At 43.6% G+C, this 17,785-nt stretch overlaps 2 protein-coding genes across 9 annotated transcripts in view; one reads left to right on the top strand and one right to left on the bottom strand.

The window, feature by feature from the left end:
* IKBKG (inhibitor of nuclear factor kappa B kinase regulatory subunit gamma) overlaps positions 1-17,785 on the bottom strand; it is an 83,943-nt gene that overhangs the window by 58,823 nt on the left and 7,335 nt on the right. For 3 of the 8 annotated variants that reach the window (XM_033920216.1, XM_033920265.1, XM_033920274.1), the window contains exons 1-3: positions 11,050-11,186; positions 10,419-10,611; positions 7,538-7,749 (exon numbers count right to left, since the gene is read on the bottom strand). In XM_033920216.1, coding sequence (XP_033776107.1) covers positions 7,538-7,749; positions 10,419-10,602 — 396 coding nt within the window. In that variant the 5' untranslated portion in view covers positions 10,603-10,611; positions 11,050-11,186. Of the gene's footprint in view, positions 1-7,537; positions 7,757-10,418; positions 10,612-10,828; positions 10,849-11,049; positions 11,199-17,785 lie in introns of those variants that run through there. The other 5 variants (XM_033920235.1, XM_033920246.1, XM_033920255.1 and 2 more) reach the window with 5 other exon arrangements.
* G6PD (glucose-6-phosphate dehydrogenase) overlaps positions 11,549-17,785 on the top strand; it is a 58,106-nt gene continuing 51,869 nt past the window's right edge. Inside the window, exon 1 of the mRNA XM_033920297.1 lies at positions 11,549-11,566. The gene's annotated coding sequence lies outside the window, so the exon portion shown is untranslated. The remainder of the gene's footprint in view (positions 11,567-17,785) is intronic.

The raw sequence follows: 17,785 nt of genomic DNA, 5'->3' as shown, positions 1-17,785 counted from the left end.
GTATGGTGGCAACAGGCCCCGCCGGGGCCGGCCTGAAAAAATAAAGAAAACTGGACGAGTTTTTTTTTTGTAAGTCAAAAAAGGGAATCCGAAAGGAAAAATTAGAAGAAAAACGAAAAATTACGTGAGCGGGAAGGCAGAAACTAGCTTTTCAACGGCCGTTGAAAGCACATGCGTCTTCTTCGCTCCGCGGAAACAAAGAAACTGGGGACCACGCTCTCCTCCGTCGAGCGGGAAGGCACCCGCGCATGCGCAGTGCGGCCAACTAGAACTTTCTAGTTAAAAGTGTCCGTACCGGGGCTCCGTCGGTGACGTCACCCATACGTTAAGAATATGCTGCCTGCTTGTCCTGGGATAAACACTGCATTGCCCTCGACCAGGGCCGCACAAAATAGTTCACGGGGCTGCATGCGGCCTCTGTTTTAGAGCATTGTGAATCGCCCTTAGCTCTAACAAATTGATGTGGAATGTCTGTTCTCAAGGAGACCTTAGACCATGAATTTTTAGACCGTCTAGGTGAGCTCCCCTAGCATATATGGATGTGTCCGTCATGAGAACTTTCTTTCTCTTTTCCAATTCTTTATTCATTTTTCAATCTTACAACAAGTGTACAATATTACATCAAATTAATCATATATATCACTTGAATTTCTTTTCTAATATCATCTTCAATACATAAATTAAGCCTCTTCCCCACCTTCCCTTTCCACAAATATTACAAATCAAACATCTTACATATAATATATTCAAAAATATTGATTAATACAATAATATATCCAATAATATATGAGAACTTTCTGATGTGGTGGAATGTGAAATAGCAAACCTCTGGAGAGATTTTCTGAATTCAACCACCAGTTGACGAAGAGGTGAGGTGACTTTGATCTGTTGGGAAAAAGGATCTGTGGCCTGAGACCATTGTGATGCCAAGGTCTACTGAGAAGTCCTTAGGTGAAGTGAGTGACATAAACAATTGATGCCATGTGATTCATGATGCGCATCATTTGTCTCGCTGAAATGATCTGTAGAGTGGACACCCGGTTGCAAAGATGAAGCAAGGTGTTTTGTCTTTGAGGAAGGAACGCCTGCAAAAGAGTAGTGTCTAGTAGGGCTCCTATGAACTCTAATATCTAAGAGGGCTGAATTGAGACTTTGGAAAGTTGACTTCGAACCCTAGAAGTTGAAGGAAAGCTATTGTCACCTGTGTTAATGACTGCACTGTTTGAGGTGATGGAGCTTTTTTTTTTTTTTTTTTTAATCAATTTTATTTCATAAGTCCAACAAGCATTAACAACAAACTTGAATGGTGATAGAGCTTTGATCAACCAATCATCCAGATATGGGAACACTTGTAACCCGTGAGACCTTAGACCTTAGAACGACTACTACCAGGCACTTTGTGAACACTCTTAGAGAAGAAGCAAGGCTGAATGGCAGAACTTTGTACTGGAAGTGTTGATGAGCTTTCCAAAACTGTGGAAACTTTATGTTGTTGGGATGAATGGATGTGTGTGTGTCTTTGAGGTAGGGAGAGTACAGCCAATCGTTTTGTTCTAGAAGTGGATATAGGATCCCCAGGGATAGCATGCAAAACTTTTCCTTTACAAGATATTTGTTGAGGGCTCGGAGGTCAAGAATAGGACAAAAACCTCTCGTCTTCTTTGGAAATAGGAAATATCTGGAATAAAACCCCTGATTTTTCTGGGAAGGAAATACTAATTCTATGGCATTTAGCTGAAGTAGAGCTTCGATTTCCTGAAGAACAAAGGAAATGTGAAAGAGGATTGTCTGGAGGATTGTCTTGGAAGATTGTTTGGAGGCATAGTGGTAAAATGGAGCGAGTAACCCTCTCAAATTATTCTGAGTACCCAGGTGTCTGTAGTAATGAGTCCAACGATGATAATATGACAGAAGGTTTTTTTTTTGGTTTTTTTAAATTCTTTATTCATTTTATAATTCACAAGTGTACAGTAAATATCAAACAATTAGAATACAATATCACTTGAAAATCTACCATATCATACAACAAAAAGATATAACCCCCACCCCCTCCCACTTCCATATACAACAAAAAATATACCACATGAATATAATATCTTATCATCCATAATAATAAAAGGCTAAGCGTGCATGCGCTTTTCAAAGATCGTGATTCCTGGTGGCGTGAGGTGTGCTTCTGTGTCATACCTCACGGCGCCTGTGCTAGCTGGAGGTGCGTGTTCCAGAGACTCCTCCCTCCCGCTGCCGCTGCTCTTCAAAGCGGTCTGCTGAGGTTCGCCAGCTGCTGTAGCGAACCTCGCAGGCCGCTCTCCACCTTCCCGATGCAGAAAAAAAAGCAAATCCAGGTAGGACGGAGGCTGCGATCGGTAGCGACTGCTGCTACTCCTCCAGCCGCCTAGCTCCTCTCCGCCGGCCCCAGCCGGCAGCCCCCTCCATCCCGTCCTGATCACGAGGGAGACCGTGCAAAGGGAAATGCAAGGGGAAGGGGAAAGGAAGGAAGCGTCTCTAGCACCCGTTAATGTAACGGGCTTAAAGAGCTAGTTCATATATATTATTAATATAAATCCCCCCCCCCCGATCCACATGTAAGAATTAAAAATTGGGAAAAGTGTAAATTATTCATTATAATAATTTAAAAATGGCCCCCACACATCCTTAAATTTATTATAGTAACCTTTTTGAACTGCCAACGCTCTTTCCATTTTAAACACATAACATACTGAATTCCACCAGAAACAATAATTCAACCTTGTACAATCTTTCCAGTTATACGTTATTTGTTGAATGGCAACTCCTGTCAATATCAAAAGCTTATTATTATTAGCAGATATTTGAGGCTTAGCTCTCATCAGCATACCAAATAAAATTGTGTCGTATGATAATGCTACATAATTTTCCATTAAATGATTTATTTGATCCCAAATAGAGATCCAAAAATTTTTAATGAATGGACAATAATAAAACAACAAATGATCTAAAGTTCCAGCATCAAGGTTACAATGTCAACATCTATTAGACCTAGAGCAATCCAATTTTTGTAAACGAACAGGGGTCCAGAATGCTCTATGCAACAGGAAAAACCATGTTTGCCTCACAGAAGCAGACATTGTACACTTCAACCTCCAGGACCAAATACGTGGCCACTGAGATGCATTAATTTGATGCTTAATTTCAATGCTCCAAATAACTCTAAGTCCAGTTTTTGGTTTCTTATTTACATAGCCATATAATGATTTATACCACTGCACGGCTTGGTGCCCCAAGAAGTCTGCCTGAAAGCATAGGAAATCTAAACTAAATTGATTATTAAGAGATTTCCATTCAGGGAACCCTGCCTGAATAGCCTGCTTCAGTTGCAACCATTTATAACTTTGTTTTTTATCAAGACCAAATTTTATTTGCAACTGTGAAAAATCCAGCAGTTTACCATCAGATATAACATCATTTAAGGTTCACCTGCTTTAATCCAATCCTTCCAGACAATCTTAAAACCGCCAATTTGGATCCTGGAGTTTAGCCAGATATTTTGATATGTAGATTTTTGAATTGGAAGAGGTGTTAAATTGTTAACATATTTTAAAGTTTTCCATGTGTCCATTAATAGCTTATTGTTTTTCCGCAACCTAGGCATTTTAATGCTGAGAAGATGACGAAGCCTAATAGGAAACATGAGCTGCCATTCTAACCATAACCAATCAGGTAGCTTTTCTATGAGTTCTGGGAAGACCCAATACATACCATGGCGCAAGATATAGGATTGATGGTACCTACAGAAATTTGGAAAATTTACCCCACCCTCCGCAATTGGCTTTTGTAAGGTCACTAAAGCAATTCTTACTCTTTTACTCAGCCAAATAAATTTAGACAAAATATTGTTTAACTTTTTATAAAAAGACCCCTGAAAAAAAAACTGGTATCATACCCATTTGGTAACAAACCACAGGCAATATGATCATCTTTACAGTTTGGACTCTTCCCCACCAAGACAGATGCAACGGATTCCATTGTTCACACAATTCTGTAATATGACAGAAGTTGATCCCCGATGGGTTGTGGAAGAGGCTGCGGGAAGGACTTCTTTTACGATGCCAGGTACCGATCCAAAGACCATTATCATGATGAAGAGCGTCGTCTAGAATGTCTGGATTTTGATCTGCGACAAGAGGAGGAAGAATTGGTACCAAAAGAAGCTTGTTTAGACTTAGAAGAGCGCGTATCGATACCAGGTGATGTCTTCTGAGGTTGCATCGATTTATTGATGCAGAATGGTGCTGCATCAGTGTAGATCTGGAACCAGTACCATGGGGCCTCGAAATGCTATGCTCTGGCTGGACCAGTACCAAGGGAGTCGGTGTATGCACCAGTGTCGAATGGAGCTTAAAGATGTCATTGAGCTCACTGCTAAGAAACTCCTTCAGTTGGTCTCAGAAGATTTGCACTGGTACCATTGGCTCAACAACCGGTACCATTGGTGCTGCAGGGTGTCGAGAAGTGGGTGACCTCAATGAGGAGGCACACCCTGTAGGAGAACGTTGGCATTGACTCTTGGCCTGCATCGAGAGACTCGATGCGGTAGAGGTTGTGACGTTGGCTGGGAAGAAGATCTTCTTAGAAGGCTTCGATGGAGGAATGGCATCTGATATCAATGCTGGTACCACCAGTTCTGATGGACCTGATTTGTCGCCGGAGTCTATCGCCGAGCCAAAAAGCTTCTGCTACTGGATGCGTTGAACCTTTAACAAGCGCTTTTGTAGGGTGAAATAATGAGCACAAGTATCCATTTGATGCTCAGGTCCCAAACACTGTAAACACCAGCTGTGCAGGTCAGTGATGGAAATTGGGCGCTGGCACCGACAGCACTTTTTAAACATGCTTGAAGGCTTCAACATGGACGGGAAAATCACAGCAGTGAAGTTAAAAGACTCAATGGTGACTGAAGACATAACTCAAAGGCCTTACCGAGGAACTGAACCGAGGTGAAATAAAATGTTTTTTTGTTTTTTAAAAACAGAGATGAAAAATTACTACTAAAACAAATAAGAAAGAAGGTAAATAAAAGGCAATAAACACGCTGATGGGAAGGCAATTTTAGATAGAGCCAAAAAAAACAGAAGTTCGCTCTGCGAAAAACGAAGGACTGAGGTACCACGAGCCAATGTTGGGCGGGAAGGTACTCGCGCATATGCAATGCAGGCAGTCTCAAAGCTTCAAGTGCCAATACACTTTTAGTACTTTCCATACTAGGCTCCGTGGATGATATCACCCACATATGAAAATATGCTGCCTGCTTGTCCTAGGATAACATCTTGACCATCAGTCTGCCCATCTTGTCCACACTGCTAAGGATATATCCAAGCTGCAAGATTTCTCTTTCTCCAGGACAATCTCATTTTGTCTCCTCTCCTGTACCCACTATCTTAGGTGGAACAGCATGAATGATTCCCCCAGCACCCATCTTTCCAATGAATAAGCCCAAGGTTCTGTAATAATCTACTTAGTACCAACATTTGTGTGGTTGTTACCCAAACATTTACCTTCTAAGTCCCTTACATGAGAGGTTCTCAACACGTGGTGCGCATACCCTTAGGGGTACGTGAGCAGCTTGTTGGGGGTATGCAATGTGTGGGTCTCCCATCCCCCCTTCCTGCTTAATGGCTGCCAGGGATCCCATGCCCTCTTTCCTGCCTGCCAGCCTCCACTGAAGCCGCCGCTGGGGATTCTATGCCCTCCTTCCTCCCCGCTCCCCTCCACTTAAGCCAACCCGGAAGGCTTCCCTACGATGTCAGAGCTGATGTCAGAGGGAAGTCTTCCGGGCCCGCAGCAGATCCCAGTTACCTCCTTCCAGATGGGCTGCTGCTCCTTCCTGCCTTCAGAGCACTTGTTGCAGGGTCGCAGTCAGAGCTGACGTCGGAGAGAAGGCGTGGGTCAGCCATGTTCAATGGCTGCCCAAATCCCTGCAACAAGTGCCGCTGAAGGTAGGAAGGAGCAACTCAGCTAGACGGCCCTGAAGGAAGCAAATGTGGCCCTGGAGCAAGCAAGGAGAGAGGAGCCGTGATCTGGGAGAAAGGTGGGGGGAGCGCATTGGGACATGGAAAGGGCACAATTTTGGGACAAATGCTGGAAGGCAAGAAGGGCACAAACTCGGGACACAGAAGGAAGGGAGGGGGGTGCAAACTCTGGACACAGAAGGAAGGGAGGGGACGTGAACTTGGAACACAAGGGAGGAATGAAAGAGGCACTAACTTGAGACATAGAAGGGAGGGAGGGAATAGGAAGGGAAAATTGTTGAGCATGAGTGTATGAATGAGAGGGAAAAATATGGTGCACATGGCGAAATGAAGAAAGGAAAATTGGGCATAGAGAGAGGAATGAGGTAGAGATGTATGGGGAATAGAAGAATGAAAGGGAGAAATGCTGTATTTGGTGGTGGAGAGGGAACAGAGGGACAGATTGAAGGGAATGCAAGGGGGAGGAATGTTAGACAGAGCGATGGGAGGGAGAGATGTGGCATGGTGCTGGAGAGGGGTGATAGGAGAAATGGGCTTGGGGCTGGTATGTTGCCAATAGGGGTTGAGGAGAGAGGAAGAAAATTTGGACTCATGGAAGGACAGAGAAAGATGTTGGTTGGGGAGGGGATTGGGGAATGAGGTCCAGGGGAGAGAAAGTGTGCAGGAGGCGGAAAGAAAGAAATATTGGATGCCCAGTCAGAAGGAAGTGCAACCAGAGACTCATGAAATCACCAGACAACAAAGGTAGGAAAAAATTATTTTATTTTCAATTTAGTGATCGAAATGTGTCAGTTATGTGAATTTATATCTATGTTTTGCACTATATTTGTCTATTTTTCTATAGTTATTACTGAGGTGACATTGCATATTTTTAAAGTCATCTGCCTTGACCTTTAAAAAATAATAATAATAATATAAATGATAATTAACATTTTCTCTGCATACACTGTGCTTTGTGGGTTTTTTGAATTCTGTGGTTACCATTATGTATTAATAAGATTATATTGTGTGTATATAAAAAATGAATGGAAGAAATTGCATTACAATTAGTACTATTATTATGGGGGTAGGGTCTGGGCTGGAGCTCAGTAGGGTCTGGGGCGGAGCTTGGGCAGGGGTACTCGGTTGATATTTGTTAGACTTAGGGGGTACTTGGCTTGAAGAAGTTGAGAAATACTGTCTTACACAACACCTTCATTTTTGATAGGACATCTAGTTAAGGACCATGCAGCTTGCCAGAGCCAGTCTCTAATCAGCTTTGAGTTTCTCCCCGATAGACTACAGGGGTGTTAGGTAAGCTCTAAATAGAAAGAAAAAAGTACACAAACTGCTACTAGTTTGATTCACTCACCACCTAAATCACTCATCATCTAAATATCTACCATTATTTGCAAACCTCACAGGTCACTTCTATAGGAATATCTTCTGTGCTGCTATCAAGTGCTTTAGCTCTGATCTTTGGAGGACTGCTCTTACATAGACTTAGCCCTCCTTTCAGGAGACAGCAGACTTCACATTCTCCATGTTACCTCTTGATCATTCTTAAGTTGCTCCAGTTCTGCTGCAGATTCCTCCAGCTGTTTCTTCAACTGTGCTTTTTCAGAATTCAGTTTCTCTACCACCTGTCGTGCTTCTGTAAACTTGTGCATGAGAAATTCCTTCTCCTCTCTCTGACTGGCTTGGAAATGTATAAATTCCTTATAGCGTTCCCGCAACATGTGGTTACTTTGGCGTATTGCCTCTGCCAACAACAGGAGCAAAGAGGATAAGAGAAATGGTTGTCTACTAGTTTCAAGTCTGTTGTAGCTAGTACTGATCCATTCTAGCAAGCAGTATTAGTACAATACCTCCTGATTAGTCATTTGTGAGACAACCAACAGTCCAAGGAGACATCACACCTCATCAGGAAGCAAGTCACTAGTACTTCATGCCAGGATGGAGCAGGGCAGCCAGCCAACAAACAGGGTTTTCCAAGAAACAGTAGCAGATATCAGAGCAATGGCATAGCCAGACCAGTTGTTTAGTTATTTTGGATGGGCCTCCCAACCCTCCCCCCCCCCTTTTGCCCTACATCTCTCTCCCTCTCCTACAAATACAATATTTTCCTCCACCTGTGACATAGCAACTCTGTTTTCCCAGGGTACCTCACCATGTTTGCAAGTGGCAGCAGCAATGCACATCCGCTGACTGTGCTGGTCTCTGCAGGCTTCTCTCTGCTGTGTCCCACCCTCGCTGACATCACTTTATTTATTTATTTTTCTATACTGTTCTCCCAAGGGAGCTCAGAACAGTTTACATGAATTTATTCAGGTACTCAAACATTTTTCTCTGTCTGTCCCAGCGGTCTCACAGTCTATCTAATGTACATGGGGCAATGGGGGGATTAAGTATCTTGCCCAGGATCATAAGGTACAATATGGGTTTGAACCCACAAACTCAGGGTGCCGGGGCTTTAGTTTTAACCACTGTGCCACACTCTCCTCTTGCAGGAGGACACAGCAGAGGGAACCTGCAGAGACAACCAGCACAGGCAGTGGATGTACATGGCTGCTGCCACTAGCAAACATGGTAAGGTACCCTGGGGAAACAGAGTTGCAAGGTCACAGGCGGAAATTGCTGGGCCGTGGACAGATCCAGAAAGTAAGAGAGGAAGCAAGGGGAGCCAGGTGGCTACCTTGTGTGTTGAGGGGTTAGACAGGCCCTACCCATAGCTACGCCATTGCTTCAGAGGTCACTGGCTATAGATGAGATAGACTTGCTGTTGGAAGCAAAACATGTTCCTCCCTCTGCAGCTGGTGAGTTTACTCTTCTACATGGGTAAAATTAATAAGAACATCAGAACCTGAAATCTAGATGCAGCGGGCCAAATTCTGGACTGCATCAGTATGCTTCTTTTAACATGGTGTGAGTGGAGGAGTGGCCCAATTATTAGAGTGGCAAGCTGAGACCCATGGAGCCAGATTTCAAATCCTACTGATGCTCCTTGTGATCTTGTGCAAATCACTTAGCCCTCCATTGCGTCATGTACAAATTTAGGGCTAGATGCATTAAAGTCAGCAATCGTCGCTAAACCTGTTTTCACAGCTTTAGTAACAATCACTGTTCCCTGATGCACAAAACGGTCCACCGAGTGTTTACCCCTCGATTGCCCATTTTTCAATCCAGCCATGCAAATTAGCTAAAACCCCATGCAAAACAGCCAAGCGATTGATGCATTAACATCGCTTAGCTATTCCAAACTGGGTTTTAGCAATCGTAAAAACAGATTTGTCTAGACCTGTCTGTAACTGTGTTACCAACAGGTCTGCCTTGGTTTTTTTTTCAATAGCACAGATATTTTGTGTGTGTTACAGACAAAAAAAGAAGTCCCCCCCAAAAAGGAAAAAGTCCCCCACTATCAATGACTGCCCTCTCCAACAACCCCTGACAAACATGCCCCCCTCCAGTCGAGCTAGGTACCCCCAAACCACTGTCCCCACTAAACCCAAACCAAATGGTAGGAGGGATGCCTAATCCCTCCTGTCACACAGAACACCCCTGTGTCATGCCTCCCCCTGAACCCCTCAAAAATGGTAGGAGGGATGCCCACTCCCTGCTGCCACTGGATGGATCCAAACCTTCCCATACCTTTTTAAAATGTTGGAAGCTGGAAGCCTGCTCTCAGGATCCTGCTTTGGGCTTGCATGTCTAAATGCCTTGTAGGTGCATCATGTGACACAGAGGGAGGTGCCTAAGGCCTGATTGACTCAGATGCCTATGGCCCCACCCCTTGGAAGGGGCCTTAGGACCTGAACTATCCCCGTGCATCACATGATGCACCAGGGAGAGGGCATCCCTCTTGCCATTTTGGAGGGTTCGGGGGAGGGGTGGTGGCTGGGGGAGTGGCTGGCGCGTGGAGAGGGTATTTTTTTTTTTTTAATGGGACAGATTGTGCATGTGTAACACACACAACTGTGCCCATTAAAAAAGATGCCGTAACAGCAGTGACAGGAGATCTGCTTCCCCTGTCACTGCTGTTAGGGCTCTGCTCATGTCAATCACTCACTGAGCAACTGATCAGTTGCATTTGCGTGCAAACTTGATAGCGCATTGATCGCTGCTGGAGAACAGGCCAGAAAATTGGACAACAGCAATCAAGTCGGTATCTTTACTGCATCTAGCCTAGATCATAAACCCTCTGCAGATAAATATTTACTATACTTGAAAGTACCTCACCTTGATCTACTACTGAATCTGGGTGAACTAAATTTTATTTACAGTATTTTATATACCACCAATTTGTAATACTTCAAAGTGGTGTAAAAAAATACAAGCCCCTCCCCCATAAAAAAGTAGGCTACAGTCCATACAGCACTCTAATTACTTTTTTTACCCACGTTTTGGTGCAGGTTAGCAGAGTCCTTGGCCTACCTCTCAGATCTTGGTTCTCCACCATAAGACGCTGAATGACTTCATGATTAGCCAAATCAGACGGGAGCTGCAGCATGGCTGATTTCCCCAGAGACGATGCACCACCAATATTATCAAAATCACTTCCTGAACTCCCACTGGGCTGCACCATTGCACAGGTCTGGTTCTTCTGATTCACATTCATTCAGATCGTCTAAGAAGAGGGGTCAGGGACCATGAGATTAATGCAGAACTAGAAAACCGCACAATTTGAAAAACATCTTTTATAAGGGAGTATTTTACTGTTTCTTTTTCAGTGTCAAAAATACAATCATATAATGATAGATTAATGAAAAAAAATAACAAAATTCTTCCATAGTTAGACCATATAGTCAGCATCTATTTGACTACCTGTTCCCAACCCTGCATACCTTTTATCAAAGTGTATTTTGGATCTGGGCTATAATACTCGATCTACCGGGGACTTTGCACCTAGAATTATCTCTTTCATTTCCTCAGCCACTGAGGCACAGAGAACAAAACATCTCAGGGATTCCCCTGAAACCAGTTTCGGTTTCGTTCTTCGCCCAAGTGGCGTCGCCGCCACCCTATCATGTTGACCAAGCCAGCACTGGCCCTAGTTATAGCTCACCACGACCAGTCTCGCCGCAGTTTCTGACGCTCCGTGAACCCGCCGATACTGCTCCAGCCCGAGCTCACCTCAGCCGTTTCCGTATTAGACTTTGGGAACTCTGTTTACACCACTTACTTCCCTTTTCCGGAACCCTCTGATCTGGATCTGCGGATTCTGCAAAGGGGGTTAATCTTACAGGTTCCACAAACGGAATAATCACATCCAGGGGAAAAAAAAAAAAGAGAGAGAGAGAAATGCGTACTATTGAAATATTTAAATTATATACTTAAATAATGTGTTCAGGATTAAATATAACTTTTTTTCTTACTTTGAAAAATTAATTCTTCCCCCTCCAGGGCTCTTCAATGGAATATATCAGTCACAAGATACGAGGAGGGCAGTAGAGAGTAAGAAATGTAGCCAGAGTGACTCGCAGGGTCATAGAGATGTGAGAAGGCGACAGGAGCAGCTCCACAATGTTGGAGGTTGCCTTAGAAGACGCTCTTAGTGCTACCTCGCTGTTCTCTCTTGTCCGGTGTGTGTCCGAATTTTACCTTACCATCCCCTTGCCCGACGAGGAGATCCACAGGATCCGTTTCGCCTCAACCCCCGATTCTCTTCTGAAGTGCCCTGCTTAGGGGAAGCGGCTTTGCCCCGTTTTCTATCTGCAGCCCGGATCCTCTGTACAAGCTTACCTTGCCCGGGACTGTTGGGATATTTTTCAAATACAGCTGGATACAACTTAGATGTTAAATGTAAACAGCAGGGGGAAATGTACAGTATATTTCAGTGTGTACTTTTCTCCTGGCTGCTTCTACTGTAAAGCTAAGTTCTTTAACCAGTGGATAGTTTTGAATACTGGAGTACCTAGCAGGAACTCGTTTTTTTTTATTATTGAAACCATACTGCCCATTTAGATCTTTGCGTTCCAGTCAACCTCATTATTTGGGAAGTTCCAAATTTACATGATGCAAGATTGGAATTAACAAGAAAGATAGTTCTTTAATGTGACCGGTTTTATGGAATTTACTTCCTTTTTCACTATAAATTGAAACCTCTTTACCTAGATTTAAAAAGTCCCTTAAAGCCTATTTACTTCAAAAGGCTTTTGGATGTGAATTATAGTGTTTATGTATGTGGGTTTTATATGGGTATGATGGTGTCTTTTTGGGTTTATGGGGAGGCTTTTCTTTTTATTAGGGTTACCGTATTGGTCCAGAAAAAGGAGAATGAATTAAGAAATCTGGGTTTTACTTCCATTGAAAACAATGGAAATAAGGCAGAAAGGGACTGGGACTAGTATACCGCCTTTTTTTAGTTATACAACCACACTCAAACTGTTTTACATGCAGGTACTTTCCCTATATGTCCCAGAGTGTGTGTGTGTGTGGGGGGGGGGGTCACAATCTATCTAATATACCTGGGGCAATGGAAATAAGGAGGACAACAGATTGACACATCTGGGTTTTATTTCCATTGCTTCCAATGGAAGTAAAACCCAGATGTCTCATTCTGTCCTTCCTTTTCTGGAGTCATATGGTAACCTTACTTTTAATGATGGAGTTCTTTTCTATGTTATTTAGCTTTTTTATTGTAAACCGCTTTATTTACTTGTAAGTGGGATAGCGGTCTGTTAACTAAATGAAACCTGTAAGAGTACATATTTAGTGCTGTGGTTTTTCTTTTTCAGCTACCTGCATTCCTAGAGGCTGCTCTTTTGACCCTTTGTTTTTCCTATTTGAGCTTCCAATATCTGCTTTTTGCAGGGGGGAGGGGGGTCAAAGGGGATTTTCAAAGTCTTGCATACATGCTGGCATCAGTAGCTGGAGGCTCATGTCAAGCTTCTGGTAACTTCTGAAATTTAGACACAATTAGACGCCAAGGTTATTCTTGGATTCTCTGAAGGTATCCCCCAAAGGGGATTTAAGCTCTGCTTTTGCTGCCAAATTTGTCTTTGGAGCCTCTCCTACCACTGACCATACATCTGAGGGACAGCCCCTGTATGCCTGTGCCTGAAGCTGGCACCCAAGAGAAAGATTCAGCCTACATATTATATGCACTTATAGCAGTAAGGAATCAGACTGGGGCAAATACCACATCCAAAATCCAGTTCTGGCTTGCTATAGTAGGGGAACCGTTCTCATAGCATGGAGTTTCATTGGAAGGAGAGAGGGAGTCGCAGGTTGGGCAACACTACAATCCAGGTAACCCATATCATGTGCCTATGTGAACCTACATTTGAGGCAAAGGGGAGAAAATACAGTAAAACCTTAGTTTGCGAGCATAATTCGTTTGGAAGCATGCTTGTAATCCAAAGCACTCGTATATCAAAGCGAATTTCCCCATACAAAATACTGGAAACTCGGATGATTCATTCCACAACCCAAAAACTTTAATACAAAATACTGTACGTACTTGAATTGCAAGACCTCGCTCATTTTGAAGTCACTACACTGCGGGTGAATTAGGCGTGATGCTTTTATTATGTTCATACACCAATATATATGAGCCTCAGTTGTGCCTTCAAATAATATCACTTAATATGATTGTCTTAGTTGGTTTCACATTAAGGACTAACAATCTATGGTATAGTGGACACTCTTAAAGTATTATAGTAAATACTCTTATGATAGTACAACTGAATTGTATGAACCTTCAGACCACCATCAGGGTAAAAACCACCGATTGTTTTACTCTTCGTCAGTCCAATCTTTATTAATCATTAATTTTTTCAAAGTCTTTAACTGAATTTTTCTTAAAATATTTATAACAATCAGAACATCACTTAACTTTAGCTTATAGTGATACTGTCCTGTCCTGGGGAGAGGTGAAGACAGGACAGTATCACTATAAGCTAAAGCTAAGTGATGTTCTGATTGTTATATTTTAAGAAAAATTCAGTTAAAGACTTTGAAAAAATTAATGATTAATAAAGATTGGACCGACGAAGAGTAAAACAATCGGTGGTTTTTACCCTGATGGTGGTCCGAAGGTTTATTATGTTCAGCCACGCTTAGCTTGAGATGTGCGTATGTTGTGCACACTTGTATTACTTTCAGCCATGCTCAGCAATGTAATGAGACGCGCGTAAATTGTGCATACTTGTGACGCATGTATACATGCTCGTAATGCAAGATAACATTCGTTTATCGAGTTAAAATTTAATAAAATGTTTTGCTCGTCTTGCAAAACACTATCACACCACGCTACTTGCTATCCAAGGTTTGACTGTATTAAGTTTTTCCACAGGTTACTGGTACCAGGCTTACACTGCAAAGGTATTGGATTTATAAAGGTACATCTGCATGAACAGTACTTGACATCTGACAAAAACTGTTATTTTTTTTCTATCTAAATACCATCAATCTACCTTGTGTAACATGTGCTAATATTTATTTCTATAACCCCTTTTTTGAAGGAGAGGACAGGCAAAAGGATATCCTGTTTGAGTAAGTTGGAACTGCTAAAGAGAAAACTGCTTCTTTTATCAACAGAGAGACAGTAAAGTTCAAGTTTGGAGTTTACAATTCTGGAGTGGTCTACATTATTGGAGTGAGTGAGTGAGTGGACGATCTGATGTTAGTTTGCACCAGCTTCAAAATTGGTCCAAGCTCTGGTCTTGACAAATAGCACAGTTACTTACCGTAACAGGTGTTATCCAGGGACAGCAGGCAGATATTCTTGACTGATGGGTGACGGCACCGACGGAGCCCCGGTACAGACAATTTTAGAGTGATTGCACTCTAAGAACTTGGAAAGTTCTGGTAGGCCGCACCGCGCACGCGCGAGTGCCTTCCCGCCCGACAGAGGCGCGCGGTCCCCAGTTATGATAAGCCAGCTAAGAAGCCAACCCGGGGAGGTGGGAGGGACGCAAGAATATCTGCCTGCTGTCCCTGGATAACACCTGTTACGGTAAGTAACTGTGCTTTATCCCAGGACAAGCAGGCAGCATATTCTTGACTGATGGGTGACCTCCAAGCTAACAAAAAGAGGGATGGAGGGAAGGTTGGCCATTAGGAAAACAAATTTTGCAAAACAGATTGGCAGAAGTGTCCATCCCGTCTGGAAAAAGCATCCAGACAATAATGAGATGTAAAAGTATGAACTGAGGACCAAGTAGCAGCCTTGCAGATTTCCTCAATAGGAGTAGAACGGAGGAAAGCTACAGATGCTGCCATAGCTCGGACTTTATGGGCAGTGACAGAACCTTCCAGTGTCAGTCCGGTCTGAGCATAACAGAATGAAATGCACGCTGCTAGCCAATTAGACAACGTACGTTTAGAAACAGGACGACCCAATTTATTTGGATCAAAAGACAGGAAGAGCTGGGGAGCTGATCTGTGGGGCTTAGTACGCTCTAAATAGTAAGCTAGAGCCCTCTTACAGTCCAAAGTATGTAGAGCCTGTTCTCCAGAATGCGAGTGAGGTTTCGGAAAGAAGACAGGCAGAACAATGGATTGGTTGAGATGAAAATCAGAGACAACCTTAGGGAGAAACTTTGGATGTGTACGCAGAACCACCTTGTCATGATGAAAGATTGTAAAAGGTGGATCCGCAACTAGTGCATGTAGCTCACTGACCCTCCTGGCAGAGGTAAGAGCAATAAGGAAAAGTACCTTCCAAGTGAGGAACTTGAAAGAAGCAGTAGCCAAGGGTTCAAATGGAGGCTTCATTAAAGCGGATAGAACTACATTGAGATCCCAGATAACAGGAGGGGCTTTAAGAGGTGGTTTCACATTAAAAAGACCCCGCATAAACCTGGACACCAAGGGATGAGCTGAGAGGATTTTTCCATGGACTGGCTCATGAAAAGCCGCAATAGCACTGAGGTGGACTCTGATTGAAGTGGATTTGAGACCAGAGTCTGACAACGAAAGAAGATAGTCCAACAAGGTCTCTACTGCAAGGGAAGTGGGATCATGATGATGAAGAAGACACCAGGAAGAAAAACGTGTCCACTTCTGATGGTAACATTGCAGAGTGGCCGGCTTCCTGGAGGCATTCAGAATTGAACGAACAGGCTGAGACAAAAGGGAATCACTCGAAGTCAGCCCGAGAGATACCAAGCTGTCAGGTGCAGAGACTGGAGGTTGGGATGTAGAAGGGTTTCCTGATGCTGTGTAAGCAGAGAAGGATACAGTGGCAGAAGAAAAGGTTCTCTGGAACTGAGTTGAAGTAGAAGGGAGAACCAATGTTGCCTGGGCCACCTCGGAGCTATCAGAATCATGGTGGCTCGTTCCCTCTTGAGCTTGAATAAGGTCCTCAACATGAGAGGGAGAGGAGGGAAAGCATACAGGAACAGATTTGACCAATCCAGGAGAAACGCATCTGCTGCCAGACGGTGAGGCGAGTAGAGTCTGGAGCAGAAAAGGGGTAGCTGGTGATTGTTAGGAGCTGCAAAGAGGTCTATCTGAGGAGTGCCCCATTGGACGAAGATGGACTGAAGAGTTACAGGATCGAGCGTCCATTCGTGAGGTTGGAGAATTCTGCTGAGTTTGTCTGCTAAGGAATTCTTTTCTCCCTGAATGTAAATCGCTTTCAGGAATAGATGATGATTTATGGCCCAAGTCCAGATTTTCTGGGCTTCCTGGCACAAGAGGCGAGAACCCGTTCCCCCTTGCTTGTTGATGTAGTACATTGCCACCTGATTGTCTGTGCACAGGAGCAGAACTTGAGGGAAGAGAAGATGTTGGAAAGCCTTGAGGGCATAAAACATCGCTCTGAGTTCCAGGAAATTGATGTGATGCTTCTTTTCCTGGGCTGTCCACAGGCCTTGAGTTTGGAACTCGTTCAAATGAGCTCCCCAAGCATACGGGGAGGCATCGGTTGTGATGACTAGTTGATGAGAAGGTAGATGGAACAGAAGACCTCTGGATAGATTTGAGGATACCAACCACCATTGTAGAGACTGACGAAGAGATGATGTCACAGATATGTGACGTGAGCAAGGATCCGTCGCTTGGGACCACTGGGTAGCAAGGGTCCATTGAGGTGTGCGCAGGTGAAGACGTGCCAGAAGGGTGACATGCACTGTTGAAGCCATGTGTCCCAATAGTATCATCATTTGTTTGGCAGAGATGGAACTTTGAGGAAGAACCTCTTGACACAAAACTTGAAGAGTGTGGAGCCGGTTGGACGGCAGGAATGCTCTCATGAGGATCGTGTCCAGCACCGCTCCAATGAATTGAAGTCTCTGAGTGGGGATGAGATGAGATTTGGGAAAATTGACCTCGAACCCCAGAATCTGTAAGAACAAGATGGTTTGATTGGTGGCCAGTAGCACTGTTTGAGGAGAATTGGCCTTTATCAACCAATCGTCCAGGTAAGGGAAAACTTGCAGATGATGTGAACGAAGGAAAGCAGCCACCACAATTAGACATTTGGTGAACACTCTTGGAGATGAAGCAAGTCCGAAGGGGAGAACCTTGTATTGGTAATGACAGTGATTGATCATGAAGCGGAGATACTGTCTGGAGGCTAGATGGATGGGAATATGAGTGTAAGCCTCCTTGAGGTCGAGGGAGCATAGCCATTCGCCCTGATTGAGAAGAGGATAAAGAGTTGCTAACGAAAGCATCTTGAATTTCTCCTTGACCAAGCATTTGTTGAGATCTCGAAGATCTAAAATGGGCCTGAGATCTCCTGTTTTCTTTGGAACTAGAAAGTAACGGGAGTAAAATCCCTGACCTTTCTGGTCTAGAGGAACTTCTTCTATGGCGTTTAGAAGAAGGAGGGATTGAACCTCTTGTATCAG

This window comes from Geotrypetes seraphini, chromosome 1 (assembly GCF_902459505.1).
Source record: "Geotrypetes seraphini chromosome 1, aGeoSer1.1, whole genome shotgun sequence".
In the NCBI taxonomy this organism is placed as follows: Eukaryota; Metazoa; Chordata; class Amphibia; order Gymnophiona; family Dermophiidae; genus Geotrypetes; species Geotrypetes seraphini.
The sequence above is the reverse complement of the archived record's forward strand: the minus strand, read 5'-3'. Positions and strand labels throughout refer to the sequence as shown.